General features: G+C 36.6%; 1 protein-coding gene across 1 annotated transcript in view; it reads right to left on the bottom strand.

Annotated features, from left to right (window-relative positions):
• cntn5 (contactin 5) overlaps positions 1-23,729 on the bottom strand; it is a 204,115-nt gene that overhangs the window by 161,597 nt on the left and 18,789 nt on the right. The window contains exons 2-3 of the mRNA XM_067388973.1: positions 20,809-20,932; positions 19,830-20,005 (exon numbers count right to left, since the gene is read on the bottom strand). Coding sequence (XP_067245074.1) covers positions 19,830-20,005; positions 20,809-20,932 — 300 coding nt within the window. The remainder of the gene's footprint in view (positions 1-19,829; positions 20,006-20,808; positions 20,933-23,729) is intronic.

Raw genomic sequence — 23,729 nt, 5'->3', positions numbered from 1 at the left:
GACATTGTTGAGATCTCTTCTGAAATTCTGAAACTAGAGAAGAAATGTGAGAAAACAGGATCTTTTCTCAGGAGAAACATTCAAGAAGCATGGGACTCAAGCAACCATCTCAATTTAATCTCAAAGCCATCTAGGAGAAAAAAAAATGGGACATTAAAGAGATCTCACTTCCATTTAAAAAAAAAAAAAAAAAAAAAGTGTACAGTGAGAGCATCAACTATTCCAGCCTATCTGTACACTTCAATGGAAACAAGATTAATTTATATGCACACAGTGCAGAGAACTTACGAAAAAAAAAAAAAAAAAAAAAAAAAAATTCCTTAGCTTCAGATTTACATACAGTATGAGCATTCAAGGACACATTCTCAGCCCTGCGGCTCTTAAATCTGCTGAAATTCAACTCTTAAATTCTAGATTACACTGTTGTAAAGGTCATTTTGGCTCAGTTTGAGCTTACACATATGAACTTCCACTTCTCAAAACTCTCAGTAACAAGGTGCAAATGGAAATGGAACATTAGCAGCATTTACGAAGGTCAGCAAATCAATAAGTGTCCCAGTTAAGCATTGCTGTGCTGACATATCAACAAATATAATAGCACAAGCAGACTTCGACTGGAATGACACCTAATTTGGCTTAGCAGCCACATTCATGCATGGAACTAAATAATAACATTTCCAGGCTCCTGAGAACAAAAGCAAGTGATAAACAGTTTTTGTTAATTGAAACTAACTAGATTCCAGTAAACAAAAAAACAAACAAACAAACAACAACAACAAAAAACTATTTTATATATACAGTGGGTACGGAAAGTATTCAGACCCCCTTCAATTTTTCACTCTTTGTTATATTGCAGCCATTTGCTAAAATCATTTAAGTTCATTTTTTTCCTCTGTGATGATGAATGCATAGGTCATCATCACGTGAACATTAGTTCACTGTATTATTATTTATTTATTTAGTTATGTTTTGACATGGGTTTGCATATGTTTATTGTATTTACATGTCATAGTCTTGCATTTCTAATTTCCTGGCTGGTCTTGTATTTGGGAAGTGAATTTCTCCAATTACTCTTGAGTGGTTATACAATTTTCTAAAGTGGGGAGAGATGTGTGAATACTATGATTGATGTGCTAGATTTTTCTTTTGTATTTGTATGTTTTTGCTGGCCGGTATTGTTATTGAAAGGTAAGAAATTGCTTATGTATGTGTTATTTAATGAATCTGGAGTGAAGCGTTACTTGTGAAATCTTTCCCTGTAACGATGGTTTGACCCATTAGCGTGGCGGGAAACTGGTCTAGTTAATCCATGCTCTGTGTAAGTTTGGGAAGAGGGTGAACGATGCGAGTACGGGAACATGTTTGTCTGATGTGAGATGTTCATTTTTGTATTACAAAAAAATGTTAGTGTCTGGTTTTGCTGCTCCCAGCATTTTCTTTTGTATTTGTGTTGAATTTATTTGTTTATTTTTTATTTTTTTTTTGTGTGTATTTTGGTTGGCTGCACCTGCTGGTGAAAGGAGTATAAAATAAATCATGGCTGGCGTTAGTAAAAACTTGTGTGCTTCTACTTCCCTGGCTGCTCTACAACACGCTACATGACATCCTCATTAATGTACACACAGCACCCCATATTGACAGAAAAACACAGAATTGTTGACATTTTTGCAGATTTATTAAAAAAGAAAAACTGAAATATCACATGGTCCTAAGTATTCAGACCCTTTGCTGTGACACTCATATTTAACTCAGGTGCTGTCCATTTCTTCTGATCATCCTTGAGATGGTTCTACACCTTCATTTGAGTCCAGCTGTGTTTGATTCCTAGAGCTGGCCGTCCGGCCAAACTGAGCTATCAGGGGAGAAGAGCCTTGGTGAGAGAGGTAAAGAAGAACCCAAAGATCACTGTGGCTGAGCTCCAGGGATGCAGTCGGGAGATGGGAGAAAGTTCTAGAAAGTCAACCATCACTGCAGCCCTCCACCAGTTGGGGCTTTATGGAAGAGTGGCCCGACGGAAGTCTCTCCTCAGTGCAAGACACATGAAAGCCCGCATGGAGTTTGCCAAGATGGTGAGAAATAAGATTCTCTGGTCTGATGAGACCAGTATAGAACTTTTTGGCCTTAATTCTAAGCGGTATGTGTGGAGAAAACCAGGCACTGCTCATCACCTGTCCAATACAGTGCCAACAGTGAAGCATGGTGGTGGCAGCATCATGCTGTGGGGGTGTTTTTCAGCTGCAGGGACAGGACGACTGGTTGCAATCGAGGGAAAGATGAATGCGGCCAAGTACAGGGATATCCTGGACGAAAACCTTCTCCAGAGTGCTCAGGACCTCAGACTGGGCCGAAGATTTATCTTCCAACAAGACAATGACCCTAAGCACATAGCTAAAATAATGAAGGAGTGGCTTCACAACAACTCTGTGACTGTTCTTGAATGGCCCAGCCAGAGCCCTGACTTAAACCCAATTGAGCATCTCTGGAGAGACCTAAAAATGGCTGTCCACCAACGTTTACATCCAACCTGACAGAACTGGAGAGGATCTGCAAAGAAGAATGGCAGAGGATCCCCAAACCCAGGTGTGAAAAACTTGTTGCATCTTTCCCAAAAAGACTCATGGCTGTAATGGATCAAAAGGTTGCTTCTACTAAATACTGAGCAAAGGGTCTGAATACTTAGGACCATGTGATATTTCAGTTTTTCTTTTTTAATAAATCTGCAAAAATGTCAACAATTCTGTGTTTTTCTGTCAATATGGGGTGCTGTGTGTACATTAATGAGGGAAAAAAAATGAACTTAAATGATTTTAGCAAATGGCCACAATATAACAAAGAGTGAAAAAATAAAAATAAAAATAAATATATATATATACACACACACACATCCACACACACACTGCAATTACACATTCAATACAATCGAAAGGGAAATGTATTACAATTTAAATTAATATTAAATGCAATTAGTTAAACTCAATAGCACTTTTTGGCCCAAAAAAGTAGGACTTTAGTACATCTTCATGTATATTTAAACTCTTTTTCAGAAGGGTAAAAACAGAAAACAGGTCAATTTTGAACCTATGTTGACAAGCAAAATTATCATTCTCCATTCTCTCACTGATGAATAGGAGAAACAACTTAGATAATATAGAGATTTCACTTGTCATGATTTCTTCCTAAGAGCAGTGGCAAATTTGGCTAAGAATGGCTGTTCATTTATTTTTGCATTTAATTGTATGCACTATGTGAAAGAGTTCCAGCAAGCTTAGGGAGGGTAATTAATCTTTTTTTTTTTTTTCATTGTGGGTTGAGACAGAACAGAAGACATAAGCTTGTGGGACAGGAGACAAGACGTTTCATCAGCCCCAGTCGTGGGTGGTGTTGATTAGCCCCTTTCAGACTGAAACAAGACAGTTTTAATTTCACACAGCATCAATGTCAGACGTCGGGGGCCCATAAGAAACTACCAGCCGAGGTTGATTTCTGCATACCAAACAACATAATTTATGCAAACATAAAACTACATTCACAACCCTATCTACTCATCTACCCTCTACTAATCAGCTCTGAAAACAAAAGTCATATTTAACGTTTGAGTATAAAGGCGAATGCAGCAGGTCTGTCCTCACTGAAGGCCTTAAAATGGGTTAACATGACACAACAATGCGGAAAATCACTTACACTGAACAAAAGCTGATCTTTGCCCCTGTTTGTTATAACATCTGACAGACCGCTATATTCTCGGTGGAACGTATGATTTGAAAAGCATGTGCCCTACCATAATATATAGATGTGTACAGCATTGCAGAATAAAGCTCAAAGGTCAACAAGAAACCCAATGACAATGAGAGAGAGCGAAAGAAATGCATTAATGGAAAGAGTAAAGATTAAAGAGTAAAGAGTAAAGGTTTCACAAATACTGCAGCAAATATTACACTTTATCAGTGCTTTACATGGCAGACATGGCAAAGCGGACAAGGTGCCAAACGAAGGTCATTAACTTCAAATGAATCTTCTGATTTCACGACCAAGACTTTTCACGTGGGCAGATGATAAAATGAACAAATAACTGAGATACCTTAGATAACTTAATATTACAGATAGTAAAATGTATTCGGAAATTGTTGGATGTCAATAAAACTCAAGGTCACTACAAAACTACTAAATCATTATAAAAATAAATATTGGGAAATACTGCTGAAATTTTATTTAATTTTATTTTTTTTAATTAAATTTTAATTATTGAATATACTTAAATCAAACACTAAAAAAGTCCTGATGATTTCAACCAAACAAAACATGGACCATACACTTATTGTGTACATACATGTTATTACATTTAAAAATATACCTGCATGTAATTACGGCTATAATTAATTTGTAATTACATCTATATTTAAACTGTTGACCCTTCTTTTACCCCTTAACCCACCCTCAAACCGACCCATACCACCAAACCTGTCCCTAACATCACTCATATTACACCTCAATGGCAGTAATATAATTTGAACCAGTACATTGTACCTGACATTTATTAACTTATTTTTATTTTGTTTATTTTAATGTGTCTTTATTACACTTTATTACATGTACTTACTATAGAGTTAGAATTTGGTTTGGTTTAGGGACAGCTACATGCAATTATGCACAATTAATGGTGCTTGCCAAAGGCGAAGCATCATTGTTGTTATCCTAAATAATACTTCTTCTTATTATTCTTCTTCCACACAAAATTTCGGCGTGCAACTTGTCCCGCACCATTTGTTATAGACCCACGAATGAGGTGTCAAATCATCCAGATTATTAAGGAATGGTGTGCTATGACTTTTATAAGCGATCTGGTGTACGATGTTTGCTCAGTGGATGAAAAAGTAGCTGAAAAAATCCCATAGACTTAACATTGGGACAAATTTTGACAAGTCATAACTTTGGATCAAACGTCATAGAGACAAGCGGGTGGGCTCATTTTACTCAGGCAACCAATCAGTCTCTCAGGATCCCTGTGAAGCTATCAAGCCACGCCCTAGCAACCATATAGTGCACCTTAGTAACAAGCTCCATAGATCAAATGAATATCTTTGGATAGAAGTGTCATAGAAACATGAGGGTGGCCTCATTTGACTCGGGGCAGAAAATGGCCAATCACAAATCACAGTATCATCATTGGTAGCTGCCAAGCCATTCCCTAGCAACCAAACACAGTACCCTAGTACCCTTTGCAAGACCTATATCTCTGCATCAGAGCATCGTACAGACATGGGGGTTGGTTTCTATTGGCAAGTAGCCTTTGGAGTATCGTCATTGGCAGCTTCCAAGGCACTCCCTAGCAACCAAACAGAGTACCCTAGCAACCATTTAGCAAGAACATCTTAGAGACATTGGGGTTGGCTTTTTTGACTCATGCTAGCAAGCTGTACTTGCAAAATGTTACACATGCTAGCAGTGAATAGCTACATGCTAAAACCAATTAGCTTAGGTTTTATGACACAAACAAGTAAAAATGTGTTAGTATCATGCTAGTAGCATGCTAATCGTATTACCATCATTCTAAAAACATGCTAGCAACATGGTAATCATGCTAGCATGATGCTAGCAACATGCTAATCATGTTAGTAAAAGTCCCTTCAAGACAAGTCATTTCACTCGGCGGCCATCTTTGAAATGCCTCTCGGGCATCCTGGGCATCATACCCTATCTCTTTGAATGGGGAAACATCAAATTCTCCAAAACTGTTCGCCAACCTTACGATTACATTTCATATTTGAAATCACCAATGAAATCTGACAACAGCTGTCTTATAAATGTTTTATCCAAACACTCGAATCATGACAAAAAACTGTATTTTTTAGGCAGGATCAAGCTAATGTGCATGCGCAGACCTAAATGCGCGTCTCTTCTGCCATGTTTCAGAGGCGCGCGTCTGACTGTTTCTATAGAAACCGGTGCTTCTAACGGCTGCTGCAGTGACGCGATGACTTTACCAGTCGGCGATTGGCTCTTATTTAGAAGGCGGGACTTATTCCGCCATATTGCGCGTTACACTTTCTCCCATTCAAAACAATATGAGTGACATGTCTTGTGCTATTCTATAGTCTTTGGTTAGCATAAAGCTAGCAAACATGCTAATCATGTTAGCATTTTGCTAAAAACATGCTAGCAAACATGGTATTCATGCTAGCATGATGCTATTATAATGCTAGCAAAATGCTACTCATCTTTGCATATTGCTAAAAACATGCTAGCAGTATGTTAATGGTGTTAGCTTCATGCTAGCAAAATGCTAACCATGTTATCATTATGTTAGCAAACATGCTAATCATCTTGCGAAAAACATCCTAGCAGGACGGTAATTATGTTAGCATAATGCTAATCAAGAGTGCCGAGTTTTGCCACTGCAAGCACCATTCACATTTTCTTCAGGAAATGTGCATTCTAGTTTATAGTTATTATTATAGTAATTGCATGTAACATGTATAATAAAGTGTTACCTTTTATTTTTGACAAAAGTAGTTGAAGTAGGACCAAAAAATAACAACTGCTCGGTCACCCTGACTTTCTGCCCTAATAGGAAACATTAAGTGTTTGAATACATTGAGTGTGTTTACATGCACCCTCATAATGCGATTATAATGGGATTTTGGCAATATTGCGATTAAACTTTACCTTTAACTTTACCTACACAATACTTCGATCAAATGAATGCGATTAGGCTTTTAATCATAGTAACCACCATAATCACATTACTAGGAGGTGTACACCGATTGTAATGTGCTCAGACGTATGCCGTGTTTTGTTTACACAACTTCATAAATGAACTCTGTGATATTATTCAGTAATTTTCTCCTCACCAAATCGCTAACTACTGTCAACACAACTCGCTGCGCAGTCTCTGCTCTGTATCTTCATCCAGACGGCACAAAGAACAAGACACAACATAGGTAAACATGGCATTGCTACGTTCATCACGGTGCCGGATAATATCCAGTATGTCCGTAAAAAATGTATTTTGAATTTGATGCGAGTGGATTAAAACAATGATCGGTAACATGCTTACTGTATGCCTATCTGAGTGTGGCAGAACCATCCTTATTAGCAAATAAGTAATGAAAATTGCACGTAAACTGTTTTGCTTGTGTCATGTAAACATCTTACTGGGATTAAGATTTTACTCTGATTATGAGAAATAATCACATTATCGGTGCACTTGTAAGCATAGTTAATGTGTTTGGATTTAATTTGATTTAATTTTCAGCCTTTAAATATTAAATCATATTTTATCCCATTCACTTTCCCTTAGATTTTAGCTGTATGATTCAACCGTGCATGTTATTTCATGTCATTTATTCACTGCCAGATTGAAGTTTCTTTTGTGAAATATGAAAATAAAGAAAGAAAAGTAAATTATTTAACAATGCTGCTAACACATATGCTGGCTCAGAAATTATTGTGAAGCTGCATGCATTTTTATTCATCATTACAATGTGTAACCATGAAAATTGACATCAATAGACACGTTCAGACTTGCATAATAACAGACATTCAACATTTCTGCTAGCATCGCAAGGAAGCGGAACATACTTTGTTGAATGCAGTCTGTTTTTTTTTTTATTTTATTTTGCCATTTATGTCGAACAGCTTGTGTTTGGCCACTGTGTTCCATCAATTGGTCACATAGCGTCTTTGAACATTAACTCATAGTCTGCCATTCTTTTGATTCACCAAAACACTCCTGCATGAATACAGCCGACCTGCAGAAGATAAGCCAACCTTTAAACTGTAATGTTTAACACTCCCCATTACTGAGAAGTTGTTAATCTGCCACATTGCATGCACTGCATGGCTTTCGAGAGTGCTCTCAAGTGCAAGTGAGCTGTTAGTGGTATCCCAGTGTATTAGAATGAGTCTTTCAAAATAATTAATTGGTCTTTTTCACTTCTATGCACAGACCGCTAATTTTTGTTCACTAAAGTTCTTCATTTGTAAAAAGCCTGACAGCTGTGATTACTTTTTCTTGCCTTCAAAGTGTCACTGCAGCACAAATCACCAATCTATGGAGCTTTCACTATGGAATAAAATAAAATTACTGTGACTACCTCAAAATTCCGACTTTTATTTCTTTCCAATTTCGAGGTAATTTTCGCACTTGATAACTTGCAATTGACCTTTCGCCAGGAGTTTGATTGACAGGCGATCTAACCAAACATAATGCAGAATCTGCCATTTTGTAGGTGCATTTTAACTTGAAAAATGGTGTGTACTGACGTCTTTCCGCGATTGAAACAACATTCCTTATGATGTTTAATTGTGTTTATTTGATGCTATGAATGATCTAGTAGGAAGAGATGATTGGTTCACGAGCCGCTTGAACTGAGGCGATCTGTCACGACATATTAAAGAGCCACAAAATGGTATTTATTGTTTAAATTTCTTTAAAAATGACAAAATTTGAAATTTGAGACTTTGTTTCATATCAAAAGTAACCTCTGTCTTGTCTATCGACACATTGTCAGTGTCCTCTTTGCGCCGCAATCTATTTTTCACTGCATGAGAACATGATGTGTGGCCTTTGCGAATGGTCAATTACGAGTTTGCAATTCTGACTTTATCAGAATTGTAAGCTATAAAATTCTTTATAACTTCAAAATTCTTTATTTCTCACAGTTCCGAGTTCACAATTCTGACTTTTTCTCATAATCACAAATTTATTTCTCACAGTTCTGACTTTATTTCTCACAATTGCGTGTTCTTGACTCGCAATCCTGAGCTTTTTCTCACAATTGTGAGTTTATATCTCACAATTCTGAAAACAAAGTGTTATATACTTACAATTGTGACAAATTCAATCAGAAATGCAAGATATAAACTCGCTATGTGATAAAAAATCAGTTGTTAGAAAACAAAAAAACAAAAACGTTTTTATTCCATGGCAGAAACAAGCTTCCATATCAATTAAATGTGTTCAAGCACAAAAATATCTAAACTAAATAAATAAATGAACTCTTTTTTTCTTTTTCTGTTCTTACAAAATAAACAATTTAAAGTTCTTATGCGCAAACGAAAAGCAATAGCGAGGTAAAATATAAACACATGTAAAATGTGAACATGGCATAATGCTCAAATGAGGGCATGTGTATAATACAGCCTATAAATGGAGTTAATTGAAATTAAACATTTGAGTTAATACATTTAAGGCGATTGGTTTAATCAACAGAAACTCAAAATATGAAGTCTACATGAATTATCTAAGCTGATTTGACAAAAGAAAAAAAAATATGATAAATCATGAAAATAATTTTTTACAGAGTAGTAACTAATTGCTAGCAAGCAATTGCAAAGAAACACCAAGTAACACACTGAATTAAACATGGAATTTTGAAGTAGAAAGCCTGAAATAGTATTTTCTTGTAAAATCCTTTAATTGTAGTGTTGAGTTGATTTTATTATTTTTATCCTTTTTTCCTCTGCCTTACTTCACATAATGTTTATATTTCATAGGACAATACAACAAAAGAAAATAATCCGTTTTTATTTGATTTTATTTATTTAAAAAAAATTCTTAAGTCAAAGTTCAGCACTAAGTTTAATTGAGTTGAATATTTTCATTCCTGTCAATGATTTTAGAATCTACCAGCCAATTAAACGATTTTCCACCTTAGTTATCAATATCAAAATCCATTATCGGTCGACCTCAATTCCGGTTTGTTTGTGATCAACAGGGATTTCTTGCACCGCTCCATTGCAGCAAAAGCACAAAGAGCCATCAACAGACACAACACCTGTGTTAAATGCTCGAACCTACAGGAGGCTGCGCAAAATGAAAATGAATAAGATCAAAGTTTCTTTTTTCCATGAGAAACGAAAGCATCTGGTGCAAAAAGACAAGATACCTCTCTGGAACTGGAGAAAGAAAGAAATAAAGTTTAAGAGAGAACAATTCAATATTTTATATCTTATTTATGTGAATCGGGCGGCTGACAGGCCGTGCTGTTGGAATGCAGCAAACGTCTGTCGGTTCTCCCCGGCTCCATGGCAGGAAAGAAGGATTGGTATGAACTGTGTAATGTATGGCCTTGGAAAAGTGATCTCCTCCAACAAACTGTCATGAGAGAGCTGGGATGGAGAGGCTGGGAATCCCATTGTAACAGAGCAGATTATTGATTTATCAGGCGCTGTCACTACCGCCTTCTTGTTCTCCATATCAGCGTGTTATCCCTGGCCCTCGTCAATTTACTGTAGACATATGAATTATAACTAATCAATGCTCTCCACTGTAGTCTAAATGGAAAAATAGATTTTCTTTTGTTGTTCCTACATGGTCAAAGGAAAAGATGTGATAAATGACATATCTTTAGACACCCAGGGTCATGAAACATGAAAGTGGGGTGACATGTAACGACATGTGCTCTCTAATGTAACGGGTGGTAAATTATGAGGGCAGTCAGTCCTGCTGAAATTGGCATCGTTTACAGGACTGTCAAAAACTACTATGCAATGGATTCTCGTGATGAGTGTCATAAAAAAAGGGCCACATAAAGATAATGGACCCCTTTGATAGAAGATAAAAATCTGTTGACTGGGTTTCTTTCTTCTTTTTCATCTCGTATTTTCCTGACCCTTCATCTTGCATGGTAAAATGAGACCTTTGTAGGGTAAATCGATATTCATCTGTTCTCAACTATAAGGCAGGATGGGAGATAAGATAAGAATCTGCAAGAACTGATGCACTCATTTCAATAATTGTGTGCCAGTCTAAGACAATACATGACCTTTTTAAGAGGTATTTAAGCTTCATGCGTCATCATTGCTTGGACTGCCATTCAAGTGGTTCAAGTGGCCATAAAGTCTAGTCTTCATGTGTGATATGCAAATAAAAAAACTGAAAACAGTAAGTGACCTCACAAACCTCCACCTACTGATGTAGTTTCGAGGGGTAATGTTTATGTACAAGTACAAAATGGTTCGCCTTCTGGAGCCAGAGCCTGTTCTCGGCCAGGCGAACTGGAGCCTATTGTGAACCGGCCATGTGTTTCCATAGATTTGAGGAACAAATGTTGTCAGAATGCTGCTATGCGATTCTAATGAACTGGCAGCTTGCATAAACTGCCAGTAATCTCATCTGTCCTTTTCAGAGATAAATCAGAAACTGAAACCGTTGAATCACTCACTCTCTCGCACACTGGGTTTCTCTTGCGTGCATAGTTTTATATATTTAGATATAAAGAGCAATATAGTGCAATGTTATTAGATTGCTCAATGGGACAGTGGCAGCATTTCTCTACCACCCACTCTCCGGCTCCATTTGAGAACAGCAAGTTTTCAGGGCCAGAGTCTGAGTATGGATCTTTTTGTCCTGGTATCAGATGCATTTGCACTTGGCCGACTCATATCTTGCATCTCAAACCAAACACAATAGAAGACACAGACATGTGCTGGTATTCAAGTATATTGTGGTGATTAACATACACTGTATTGCTATTGTGAATAATTCTAGAAACGTTATTATATGAAAGGTTTCAATTTTTAGAGCATATTATTTTTTATAAAATAACACAAACTACTTAAATACTTTAATATTTAGATATTTAATATTTAGATTTAATATTTATTTTCAAAGTTTTTTTACACATGCACATTTTCACATTTTTATTTGGACTAAAACATGCCAGCCCAGAAAAAAAAAATAAAATAAAAATAAATAAAAATAAATAAATAAATATGGTTGAAAATGTTCTGATTCTTTATGATTGTTCTTTATACTTGTGTTCTCTGGTACTTGAAAAATGTATTATTGTTTAATATGTTCTTTTTGTTATTTGACAAAAAAAAAGTTAATGTAAATGAATGTACATTATTTGTATAATGTAACTCAATACCGTGATAATGTATGTACTGTATACTGTGATAAAAGCTTAAGCAAAGTCTCAGATGTATCTTGAATGACATGTACACTTGGGATTTTCATGACCAAATAGATATAACCTCAGTAAAAGTGCATGTAAATTTGGCCATATTTTCAAAATAGACTCAGATTTAGTAAATGGTCAGGGTTAAAAAAAGAAAAAAAAAATGTTTATAAATAAACTCAAGGTCCTGTTCTGTTCCATTAAATAAGGGGAAAATATATATACAGAAAAATAAAATTCTGCCCATTTATTGTCCTGAACATGTTTTTTTTTTTTTTCCTTTATCCAACCTACCAATTTAAAGCCATTAGTGATTCAAAGCTGATTTTCCATCAGAAATGTCTAAATATGCACAACTGTGCCACACGCAGTTTAGTGAAGCATTTAATGAATGGGACTGAATGTATTTTTAGGCAAAGTTAACAGCACTACTACAGTATGTGCCTGATTAGGTTTACAGGAAATGCTCGTTCATTTCTGCTCTGAGGTCAAGTTATTTAAGTCAACTAAAATCAAAACATGAGACATCATCGCCTGTTAATAAATTTATGGGCATGAAGTTTTCATTTTCATTCAGCCTGTCTGCCATTTTTTGTTCAAACCAATAAGAAAATCTGACCAAATTTTTATCCACTATTTTATTCATTTTATTTGTTTTATGTTTTATGCACAATTTTGTAAAATAATCTAAGATGCATTCTAAAAATATAAATTCGGATAATAAGGTATCTAGAATTATTCAGAGAGCAGATCAAATACTTAAAATCAATAATTATTTTTAATTAAAAATGATTTAAACATGAGGTTCACCATTATATATATATATATATATATATATATATATATATATATATATATATATATATATATATATATATATATATATATATATATATATATATATATATATATATATATACAGCTATGGAAAAAATTAAGAGACCACTCCAAGTTAAGAAATCAATGTTAAGTGGTCTCTTAATTTTTTCCATAGCTATATATATTATATATATATATATATATATATATATATATATATATATATATATATATATATATATATATATATATATATATATAAATGGTCAAAACTTTTTTTGAACATTACTGTAATCACTCTAATTCTGCAACTCTAACTGTGACATGAAATTTTCATAACGTTCCATCTCTGGTTAGTTGTATCATAAAAAACATTTGTTCCAAATGGCTTTATGTGTTCTTACAACTTTGTGGACTTGCGGCAACCCCCTCAAATCCACAAGTTCATGATACCTAGTGTGATTTTACTGTAGGATTCAGAATGGTGCTCATGAGGTGCTCATGCACCTTTAATGCATCGGAGCCTTTAAACAGAAAGCATAGGCCTAACTCCCTCAAATTTAGGCACTTTTTTTAGTTCAGAGAATCCAGTTCCTGATGGCCCTGCTTTCTGTGGTCAAACAGAGTGGAGTTCTGAACAGAACCGCCCTATGTACATATCCACAGGCTTGTTCTTTCAAGCCACGATACCTAAGCCACATCCTTCCACTTTGGAGGGGTCTGCTGTGAGAGGGTTGGATCTCAGAAGCGAGTGAGATCAGAGACACTCCTTCTGCCTGCAGCCTTCAAAGCGTGGTCTGGTAACTAGCTTGAACCAGGGAGTTCTGCTTCTCAAAACAAAGAGACAGAAAAAAGGCCCAACAGGGAATGCTTTGGGGGCACAACACAAACTGTGAAAGGAATACAGACTAGTGGTTTTCTTTCTCTCCCTCTTTTTTATAGAAAAATACATTTCTGAATCTCCAGGGGAGCTGTGGATAGTCTGTGCACACCAACCGGTTTCCCTGGCAAGAGTTGTGAGAGGTCTCTTACCAAGGGAGGGCTTTGACATCAGTGGCCAGGCTCAAAGACTAGGCCCCTCTCCAAACGGCCGAGTTGACCATCTCTGGGAAACTCATGCCCGGCTTCCTCAATCAAAGAAAGCAAACAAAGAGATCCAAGCTAAATGTTCCCCTACTGCTGGCTGGCCAGTAGAGCTGTTTGCATTTCATGAACCGAGACCTCAACCGATGCACTCCACACAGGGAATCATTGCCTTTAATCATTTTAAAATTGCACAGCAGTAGCTGCCAGCAGAAATCAGCTCTTGCGGCTTTTAAGTGCACTTCAGATTGCCCTGTTCTTGAATATCTAAAAGAAAGTCTAAAAGAATTAGAGTGAATCCTGATCAGGGATGTGTTTCCCAAACAAGCACGTAACCTGCTACTTAACTACAATGGTATGCTGCATCGCTGAAAAAACTAACTGGCTAACTAAACTAGCTAGCTTCCTGAAAGTGTTACACATCTGTCATTCACAACATGTTGGTTAGGACTCTTGACGTCATGCAGGTTGTGAGTGATGACTTGCCAATTTATCGTTTCAAGATTGACTTAAAGTTTGGGTGATAGTTCACCCAAAAATGAAAATTACCCCATGATTTACTCACCCTCAAGCCATCCTAGGTGTATATGACTTTCTTCTTTCAGATGAATACAATCAGAGTTACATTAAATAATGTCCTCGCTCTTCCAAGCTTTATAATGGCAGTGAATAGAGGATGAGATTTTGAAGCCCAAAAAAGTGCAACCATCCATCAAACGATGCGTTTGTTGAAGAAAAATATCCATATTTAAAACTTCAAAAACTAAAAAAAAAAACTAGTTTCTGGCAGACGGTCATATGCACGACGACTTACTTACGAAAGCTTTGATGCCTCTCGCTATTTAAACAAATAGGGCTGGTCAGCAAACTCAAGCCCCTCTTCTCTTATATCGACATCCTTCAAAATTTCTCTTTAAAAATTCTCATTTTAGACTTCTAATTCACGACCAGTGTCCCCTTATCCACACTGCATGCGTCTGCAGCGTGTTACGGCTGCGACGTGGCTACCGTGGCCACTCAAGTCAATGCTTGTGTTTGCACCAGCCGTGCCACCAGAAGCGTCCCAGAAGCAGTACGCCACGCTGCTTCGCTGAAGATAGCCGCCAAGTCTATTTTTGACCGATGCAGCGTCCAAGCTGTGCAGCTCAAATACAAAATAAAGTCAAAATAATCACCCTGTGAAGACTCCTGCTCATATTTCACATCACTAAGAGGCCAGAAATTCATGACAAGAGATTTGAAGTTGAAAAACTTGAAATTTTTTGTCCTTGTCATCCATAACTGGACTTCGTCTGTAGGCTGCAGCAAAATAAAGTATGGCATAGCACAATTAACCCTTAAATGCATACCTCGGGTCTTTTGTGACCCGGGACATCATTCACTACCCTCCTCCTCATTCATTTTTTAAAGTTAGACATCAACCTTCTTGGTATTCCTCAATCAATTCATTATAAAGAATATAACAAGAAAAAAAATCATAAAATTATAAAAGGATGCCTATTTTTGTATTCATTTTTTGTAAAAATTGTATAGGGTCGCAAACGACCCGAGGTGTGTATAAGTGTACATATATTTTTCTGCACAACAATAATTGAATCTTAGATGATGGAATAAGTGCAATTCACCTTTATTCCACAAGGTGGCAATGTCTGATACACAATGCTGAAGGGACGACTCATTCAGACAGAAAACAAAATAATAATAACAACATGAAATGGCTCAGTGATTTACTGCAGAGTAAGTACTGAACACAATGAAATAGGACTGTAACTGTTACTGGATGGATCTGGTAAAGCTGTTAGTGATGGAAATATTGATTTTGAAGATGTTTAAAATTAAATAGTTTTGAGAATACGTTTGAAATAGCGAATGGGCTTATATTCGTGACCTGAAACATAAAACTAGCCTATTATTTGCTGAATGTACGGCGAAATGAGCTCTGACGAGGACAGTGGTGACAACACTGGTAACAAAAGGTAACAAAATATGCTTTATTTTATTCTTCTGTAATTGTTACTCTAATATCAGAGGAGTTTTATATTATCGCGACAGGTAGAGATCCTTCCATGTTAGATATAGTTCCGGGTCGATAAAGACCCGAATATGTAAGAATGATTGGCGAAACAGTCATGCATTTAAGGGTTAAACCAGACAAAATGTAACCATGTAGCCATTAAAAACGTGAAAAATCAAGGAAAACAACGCCGGACAGACAAATTTAGTGGTCTTGCAAATCCATCCACTTCGATTCTGAAATGCTTCTGGTTGACACCATGTAGAGGACGGAACAAAACCTTGCCGGAGCCATAATGCGCCGCACACGCGTGAAGTGTAAACAAGGGGTGTTTTGTTTTGCTCTCTCTTCTGCGCTTCAATGTCAATACATCATGCTTCGGGTCAGAATTCACTCTTTCGCCGTAAATCGATGCATACGCTGTCTAGTTATTTTAGTTTTTAAAGTTTTAAATATGGATATTTTTCTTACACAAATACATTGTTTTGCTTCAAAAGGCCTTTATTAACCCACCGGAACCGTGCGGATATCTTTTATGATGGATGGGTACACTTTTTGGGGATTCAAATCTCATCCTGAAAGAAGAAAGTCATATACACCTAGGATGGCTTGGGGTTGAGTAAATCATGGGGTAATTTACATTTTTGGGTGAACCAATCCTTTAATGTCAGATAATTGCTGTAAATAATGAACAGTATCTGAGGAATACCTTGATATTTTGATCTCAGTTGTTTTTCTTTATTTCCAGATGTTTCCAGTGCACTGCATGTTTGCTTATTTTGCTCAAAGCATGATCTTTTTAACCCTACATGTTATACTAAGAAGAAACTATGCTTCTAATAACAGGTTGAGCACTGTAGTTCTAACCATAAAACTTTGCAATGCTGTTTGCGAATGTTTGTTGGAACTATGGGTTCGGGAAACACCAAATCTTTGAGCTTTGAGAAAATCAAGTCCCACCCCTTTCCTCATTGAATGTCCTGTTTCACTCTCTAATACATCAGCAAGTGGAAGTAAAATAGGTTGTGAACAGCGTTTCAAATTGGCTTTGGTGGCAAGGTGCAATAATGGTTAATGCATTTTATCGTAACCTCATTGCGCATGGACGCAGCACCATGTCAGACTCATGAGATCGCCCCCTGCCAATAAGAGTGAAAGATCCTTGGGTGTCCAACAGGGTGATGAATGGTGGCCATTTGTTATGTGGAGGCCTGGGAAAAGCTCTGCATCCCAATGTCTGCTGCCAAGAGCTTTCTTTTGTCTCTCCGACAGGCCTTCAGAATGGGCACACAATGAGCGGAGCAAGGTTACAGCCAGGTGATGGACAAGGACGACAGAAAAAGAAAAAAAAACGAACAGAACAGTGTGTTCATGTGGGTTGGCATCTAATATAGAGACTCAAAGAAAAGACCGGATGACTTTAGGATCTTGTTTGCAGTGTTCTTTTTGATGGAAGGAGAGCAGAAAATGCAAGGCAGAATCCATTCTTCATGTAGGCGAGAGAACACGAGCGAACACCTCTTCAATACTACAGTTTGGGAAGCGAAAAACAGGCTTCCTAACCACAGCTGTAATACATTTACTGCCCGTAAGAATGCTACATCACATATACACTAAGTGTTCGTTTTTCTACAAAAAAAAAAAAAAACAGCATGGGCAGTGAATAGTGAAGTACACAATCCCGTCGGGTACACCAATAAGGCTATTATGGCCATCGCTCTTGGGGAAACTGTAAGCAAAACTAACAATGTGTTTTCCAGCAAGCAATTGCGCCTCTAGCTCTATGCTGCATGCTTCCGTGGCTTGTGATGATATTTTGGAGGGAAGCCAAGGGATTACTAGGGAAGGAAATGCGTTTTTGCTCTTGTTTTGTGAAGCAAAGCGTTAAGGGCACTTTTCCATGTGATGGAGACAACTTTGGGGCTACATTTTAAGGAAAGGAGCAAAGCATCAGGGGAATACCTTTAATTGCATTTACTTTTAATCAGTAGCATTAGTAGGAGGCAGTCTTAGGGTGGGCATTTGGGTATGCCAGCTGGGCATAATATCAATAAAAAATATAGAAATAAGAAATCAAATAAACTTTTTACTCTAATTCCCAATGTTTCCACAGTGATGCCTCATACTATGGTGGTTACCAATTGAGTTACACTGTTGTACAGTAAATGCACACCAGATCAATGCAGAATCAAATAGAAGGAAAGTGGTGGCTCCATTTAAATCAACCCAACTAATTTCTGCAGGGCTATTAGTTAAAACTAAAACCATTAAAACAGCATTACTTGAATAAGTTAACTGAAATTAAATGTAATATAAAATATAAACATTTCTCATTTTTATTTAACATGATGTACTAAAATGACTAAAACAGGCAAATACTTAAAGGGATACTCCACCGTTTTTTCATATTAAACTATGTTATTCCCTTAACTAAGACGAGTTGATACATACCTCTCTCGTCTCATTGCGTGCACTAAATTGCTTGCGGCGAAACTTTGTTAGCACTTAGCTTAGCCCAGTTCATTCAATAGGGGCCAAGCAGAGAAGCTACCAAACACCTCCACGTTTTCCCTATTTAAATACAGTTACTCGAGTAGTGTAACTCGACCTAGGACGGTGACACAAAACAAAACGTTGCGCTTTTCTAAGCGTGTAAAATGGATAACTATATTGTATGGCGGAATACCATAGCAAGTGCTCGGGAGCACTTTGACTTGGCGCAGTAATATCTTCACTCGTGAAAAGTCCTCTAACCGGCCCCCGCTCCCTCTCCTGTAAAAGTCACGTTGGTTCTATTGACGGAAATGAGAGAGAGGAGGAGAGGGAGCGGCAGGATGGGAGGAGGATTACTGTGCCAAGTCAAAGTATCCATTTTACACGCTTAGAAAAGCGCAACGTTTTGTTTTGTGTCACCGTCCTAGGTCGAGTTACACTACTCGAGTAACTGTATTTAAATAGGGAAAACGTGGAGGTGTTTGGTAGCTTCTCTGCTTGGCCCCTATTGAATGAACTGGACTAAGCTAAGTGCTAACAAAGTTTCGCCGCAAGACAGAGCGATTTAGTGCATGCACTGAGACGAGAGAGGTATGTATCAACTCGTCTTAGTTAAGGGAATAACATAGTTTAATATGAAAAAACGGTGGAGTATCCCTTTAAAAGTCTATGGATGGATCATTATTACAGTGATTATTATTTTTCAAGCATGTTATATGTTTGACAACGGTTCTTTTAACCCTACAATATGGAGTGTGTAGCTTTTCATTTCCTAAACAACCATGTATTAAGATGCATCATAGCCATATTCCAGATGACAATGTTAAGATTTATCAGGCTCAAATTGTGAAAAAAATTGTCGGGAGGGAGCATGAAGAATCATTTTCACACATGAACTGGCACTGACCTAAACCTCAGTGTAAGTTTTTGGGATGTGCTGGAGTAGACCTTACAGAGTGCTCACCTTTTGCATTGTCAATACAAGATCTTGACCAAAAAATGATGCACCTCTCAATGAAAATATATGTTGTGATGTTATTTCCATCAAGAGATGCATCAATTTTTTAGTCAAGATCTTGTATTGACAATGCAAGAGGTGAACACTCTCTAAAGTCTATTCCAGCACATCCCAAAGACTTTCAATGAAATTAAGGTCTGGACTCAGAGGTGCCAAATCATGTGTGAAAATGATTCTCCGTGCTCTCTGAACCATTCTTTCACAATTTTAACCCTGGTGAATCTTGACATTGTCATCCTGGAATATGGCCATGATGTGTCTTTCTACATGGTTGTTTAAGGAATGAAAAGCTATACAAGGGTTAAAAGAACCATTGCCAAATATATAACATGCTAGAAACATAATAATCACTGAATAATGATCCATTAATAGATTCTTAAGTATCTGCAAATTAAAATCCAAATTTTTTTTTTTTTTTTTTCTGGCTGGGCAGTGTAGTTTCTCATTGATACTAAAATAACACTAAATATCAGCATTCAAAATGTGTTCAGTTACTCACAGGCAAACTGCAGGAGGGCATCTCGACTCAGGATGATGCCAATGCTGTTTTCAGCTCTGCACTGGTATCTTCCATAATCAATGGCCTCACTTGCATTGTTTATTATTAAGTTCCCATCAATCAAACTGTAGCGGAAATCTGCTTCTGCGTCCACATTCGTTCCATTGATCAGCCAGCTGCAAAAGCAATGACTCAATTAGAAAAAGAAAAAAAAAAGATAAATTATTGGATTCTGAGGGATAAACAATTAAATAAAGATTTATACACTGAGGTAACTAATCGAAGACCATTAGTGAAAATGATTCCACTTTAGCACTTATTTTGTAATTTAATGCAACTTTTTTCTTTACAAACTATATTATAAGCGTTAGTCATTAAGTTAAATATTCCAATGATTATTTTGTCCCCTTTTGGACACATTTTTTGTATTTTATTATTATTATTATTAGGATTTGATGGAATATAGACATCACATTATAACTACTGAAGAGCTTGTTAGTATAGATTCTGATGTGTCTTTATAACTTAGGCAGTAATATCGATCTAAATTACGACCGAGAACTCAAAACCACATCAGTGTCTGAGAACTCAGTCGTACCGAGTGGATTATTCAACCTCACAAACACCCGTATTTATTTATGCTTATAGACGTTCAGCGAATCCTCCAGGCGGGAAACAGATACACTGATGAATTGCTGACCGTTTCCCAAAGGTTAGAACTTTCGTGAGACTGTAGCACACATTGAATCACAGGAGCGTACAGTTTAGTGAGTCATATTTTGATTCTAGCACATTATATCAGTTCTGATTAGGAATCCACAGAGGAAAGTCCAACATTTGCATCATTAGCATTAGTCTAACAGAAATGCCACTCAGACAGGATAATAAGGATTCACAGTAAAGCTCCAGAGAAATTAAATGTCATTTATTATCCATTTAATATAACCTTATCCATGTTAATGAAATTAGTAAACCGTACCTGTAGGTCGGAACAGGGTTTCCTCTGGCTTCACAATTCATTATCACTTTCTTATCATCTGTATCCAGGGAGAAGATTGCATCATCTGGCTCTTGAATGAACACTGGACCAAACTCCTCACTCTCTGCGGTCAGATGAAAGAAGAAAGGCAAAAACGTGGTTTTATTGCATGCATATAAACAAAATTAATCTGACATAATAATGATGATAATAATATACATGACATCGGTCTGACACACATATATTTTTTTCCCCCAAATCTTTGTTAATTTAAGACTCACTGTAAGTAAAATTAGTTAAACTCATTTAGTGTTGTCAAAAGTACCAACCATGATATCAAGTCAGTACTGAAATTTTAAAAATATGACAATTTGAACACTGTTAAGCAGATTCGTAAAAACACCTCTGATTGGCCTTTGTGTTCACACACTCATCAGGTATGTCTGTGATTGGCTACAATGTTCAACGCACGGGAGCATTTTGAAAGCAGGCGTCTATCAACAGACCAGTCCGCTAGTAGACGCTTGTGTGTATCTGTGTAAGTGCTCAGTAAAGAGCGTCACTGATGTTTTTGAAGTGTTGATCATTTTAGCCAATCACAGACATATCTGAGCATGTGAACACAAAGGCCAATCAGAGGTGTTTACGAATCCGCTCAACAGCGTTCAGTGTCATATTTATAAAATTTCAGTACCGACTTGGTATCGCGGTTGGTACTTTTAACCACACTAACAATGATACTCGTCGAAAACAGGAATTTTATAATTGTGTGTTTTTATTTGATCAAGCGCAATAAGACTCAAAAGAGAACTCAATTCGGCACTGGCACGCTGTCTGTGAAGTCACTCTATGTGAACACTAGGGCTGGGCGATATATCTAATGCTTTTGTCACGCGCAATTCGTCAGTAAAGCAGGTTCCCTGATTACCGCTAAATCGCCATCACCTGCTTTCAAATGGCCTACATGCTTTCCACAGAGCAGAACCCAGATAGCATGATCATAACCTGTAAGGCTACCCAAAGCCAACGATTGCTTTGTGACATATGTTTAACGATTAAACAGAAATATTATTCAAATAAATGAATGTTATTTTTGACAGACATATTATTATTTATTCGCACAAAAAAGTATTTGTTTTGACATAAGTAGTACAAGGACAAGATATGTGAGTAGTCTAGGTTGTGGGTGCAAACATTGCAAGCAGTGATGCATGAGCTATCACTACTGTACCCTTGAGAAAGACACTTATGCTGCCTTCAAGTCCTCCTGGGAAGTTCCAACTTATGAGTTCAGAAATTGTATTAACTCAATATAAAATTGCAGCCGTATAATCATAACAACTTGCTGGGCAAGTTCATATTTCTTTCTCTCTTTTTTACTTCCAGACAAAGACAGAAGGCTTCTTTAGAGCTAGTAGAACAAATTGAAGAAGGGAAAAGAGTGAGTAATTATGGGTGTAAATGATGCTTTAATCTGTGTTTTATCATGATTGTGTTATCACATAGAATGATGGGAAATGTAGTCTTGTCACACAAACCTGCTGTCTTATACACTAGTAGACTTGTGCCGATATTCGGTAATGCGATAAATCGTGATAATGAATATGCACGATATTGCAATCGTCGGCACTTCAGAATACCGTAAATAATAATTTATTACCAATGATTAATTTTTTATAAGGCAATTAAGAATACTTTACCCATCAATCATATAAAATGCTCAACACCGCTGTATTCTGCGTCAAAAGGACACGCGCTCCGATGTAAACAATCCCAACGTGCGCGAAAAGCACATGGAGGAACCAGTGAAGGAGACGAGCTGAATGAAAGTGCGCGTTCACTCTCTGACAGCAGAGGGCGCTGATGGAACAGCAGCGTGCAGCGGTTACCACGGAAACCGTGCAAACAAAGTAACTGCGCTAGTGAAGTACATACAAGTACACAACAAAAAGTACATAAACACATACAAACTAAAATATGCCATACACACATTTACAGCAATCAATTTGCGTACGCCATAATTTATTAATTGACATACCATTAAATGAAAATAAATAAATAAATAAAATAAAATAAAATAAAATAAAATAAAATAAAATTAAATTAATAAATAAAAATCTATGCTTCTCAATGGAAATAATGCCATAGTTGTGTTGGGTACTACACATTTATATGACACACATGTAGGGAAATGAATTTGATATGTAGTCTAAATATAGGTATATAAGTTTGTTTCCACCACTGAATAAAAAAGGTAATTGGAACTTTATCTCACTATTCTGACTTTTTTTTTTCTCAGAATAGCATGATATAAACTCGCAATTGCGAGTTATAATATAAAACCAAAATTGTGTGCTATAAAGTCTTGTTTAAAGATTGTTTATATATCACAATTTTGACTTTATTTCTTGCAATTGTTGACTTTATATACTAAAATTCAGACTTTATAACTCACAATTGCAAGTTTATATCTCACAGTCAGAATTGTGAGATAAAAAGTCACAAATACCTTTTAATTTATTTTATTTTATTTTATTTTATTTTAATATTTTATTTTATTTTATTTTATTTATTTATTTTTAATTCCATGGGGGAATCAAGCTTCCTTATATAGGTTATGTAAGTCACATACAAAATGATGTTTTAACAATGCAAAACAGTTTTAGCTCATTCTACCAGTTGGATATACACAGCAGACGGTCTACATTAGGAATCCTGTTAACTGTCTCATATATTCAGCCCCCAGGGTGAACTCGATAACATATCTCAGTAGAATAACCAAGAGTCCTTCCAATTAGAAACACTCAGGAGATCTACTCCGTCGGTGCTCAGTGACTTTATGCTGAACAGTGGGACCAATCTTAAATCTCAAATTGTATAACAAACAAATTAACTTTTTTTGGGACATGTACAATGTGTGC

The sequence above is a fragment of the Chanodichthys erythropterus genome, chromosome 7 (genome assembly GCF_024489055.1).
Source record: "Chanodichthys erythropterus isolate Z2021 chromosome 7, ASM2448905v1, whole genome shotgun sequence".
In the NCBI taxonomy this organism is placed as follows: Eukaryota; Metazoa; Chordata; class Actinopteri; order Cypriniformes; family Xenocyprididae; genus Chanodichthys; species Chanodichthys erythropterus.
The sequence above is the reverse complement of the archived record's forward strand: the minus strand, read 5'-3'. Positions and strand labels throughout refer to the sequence as shown.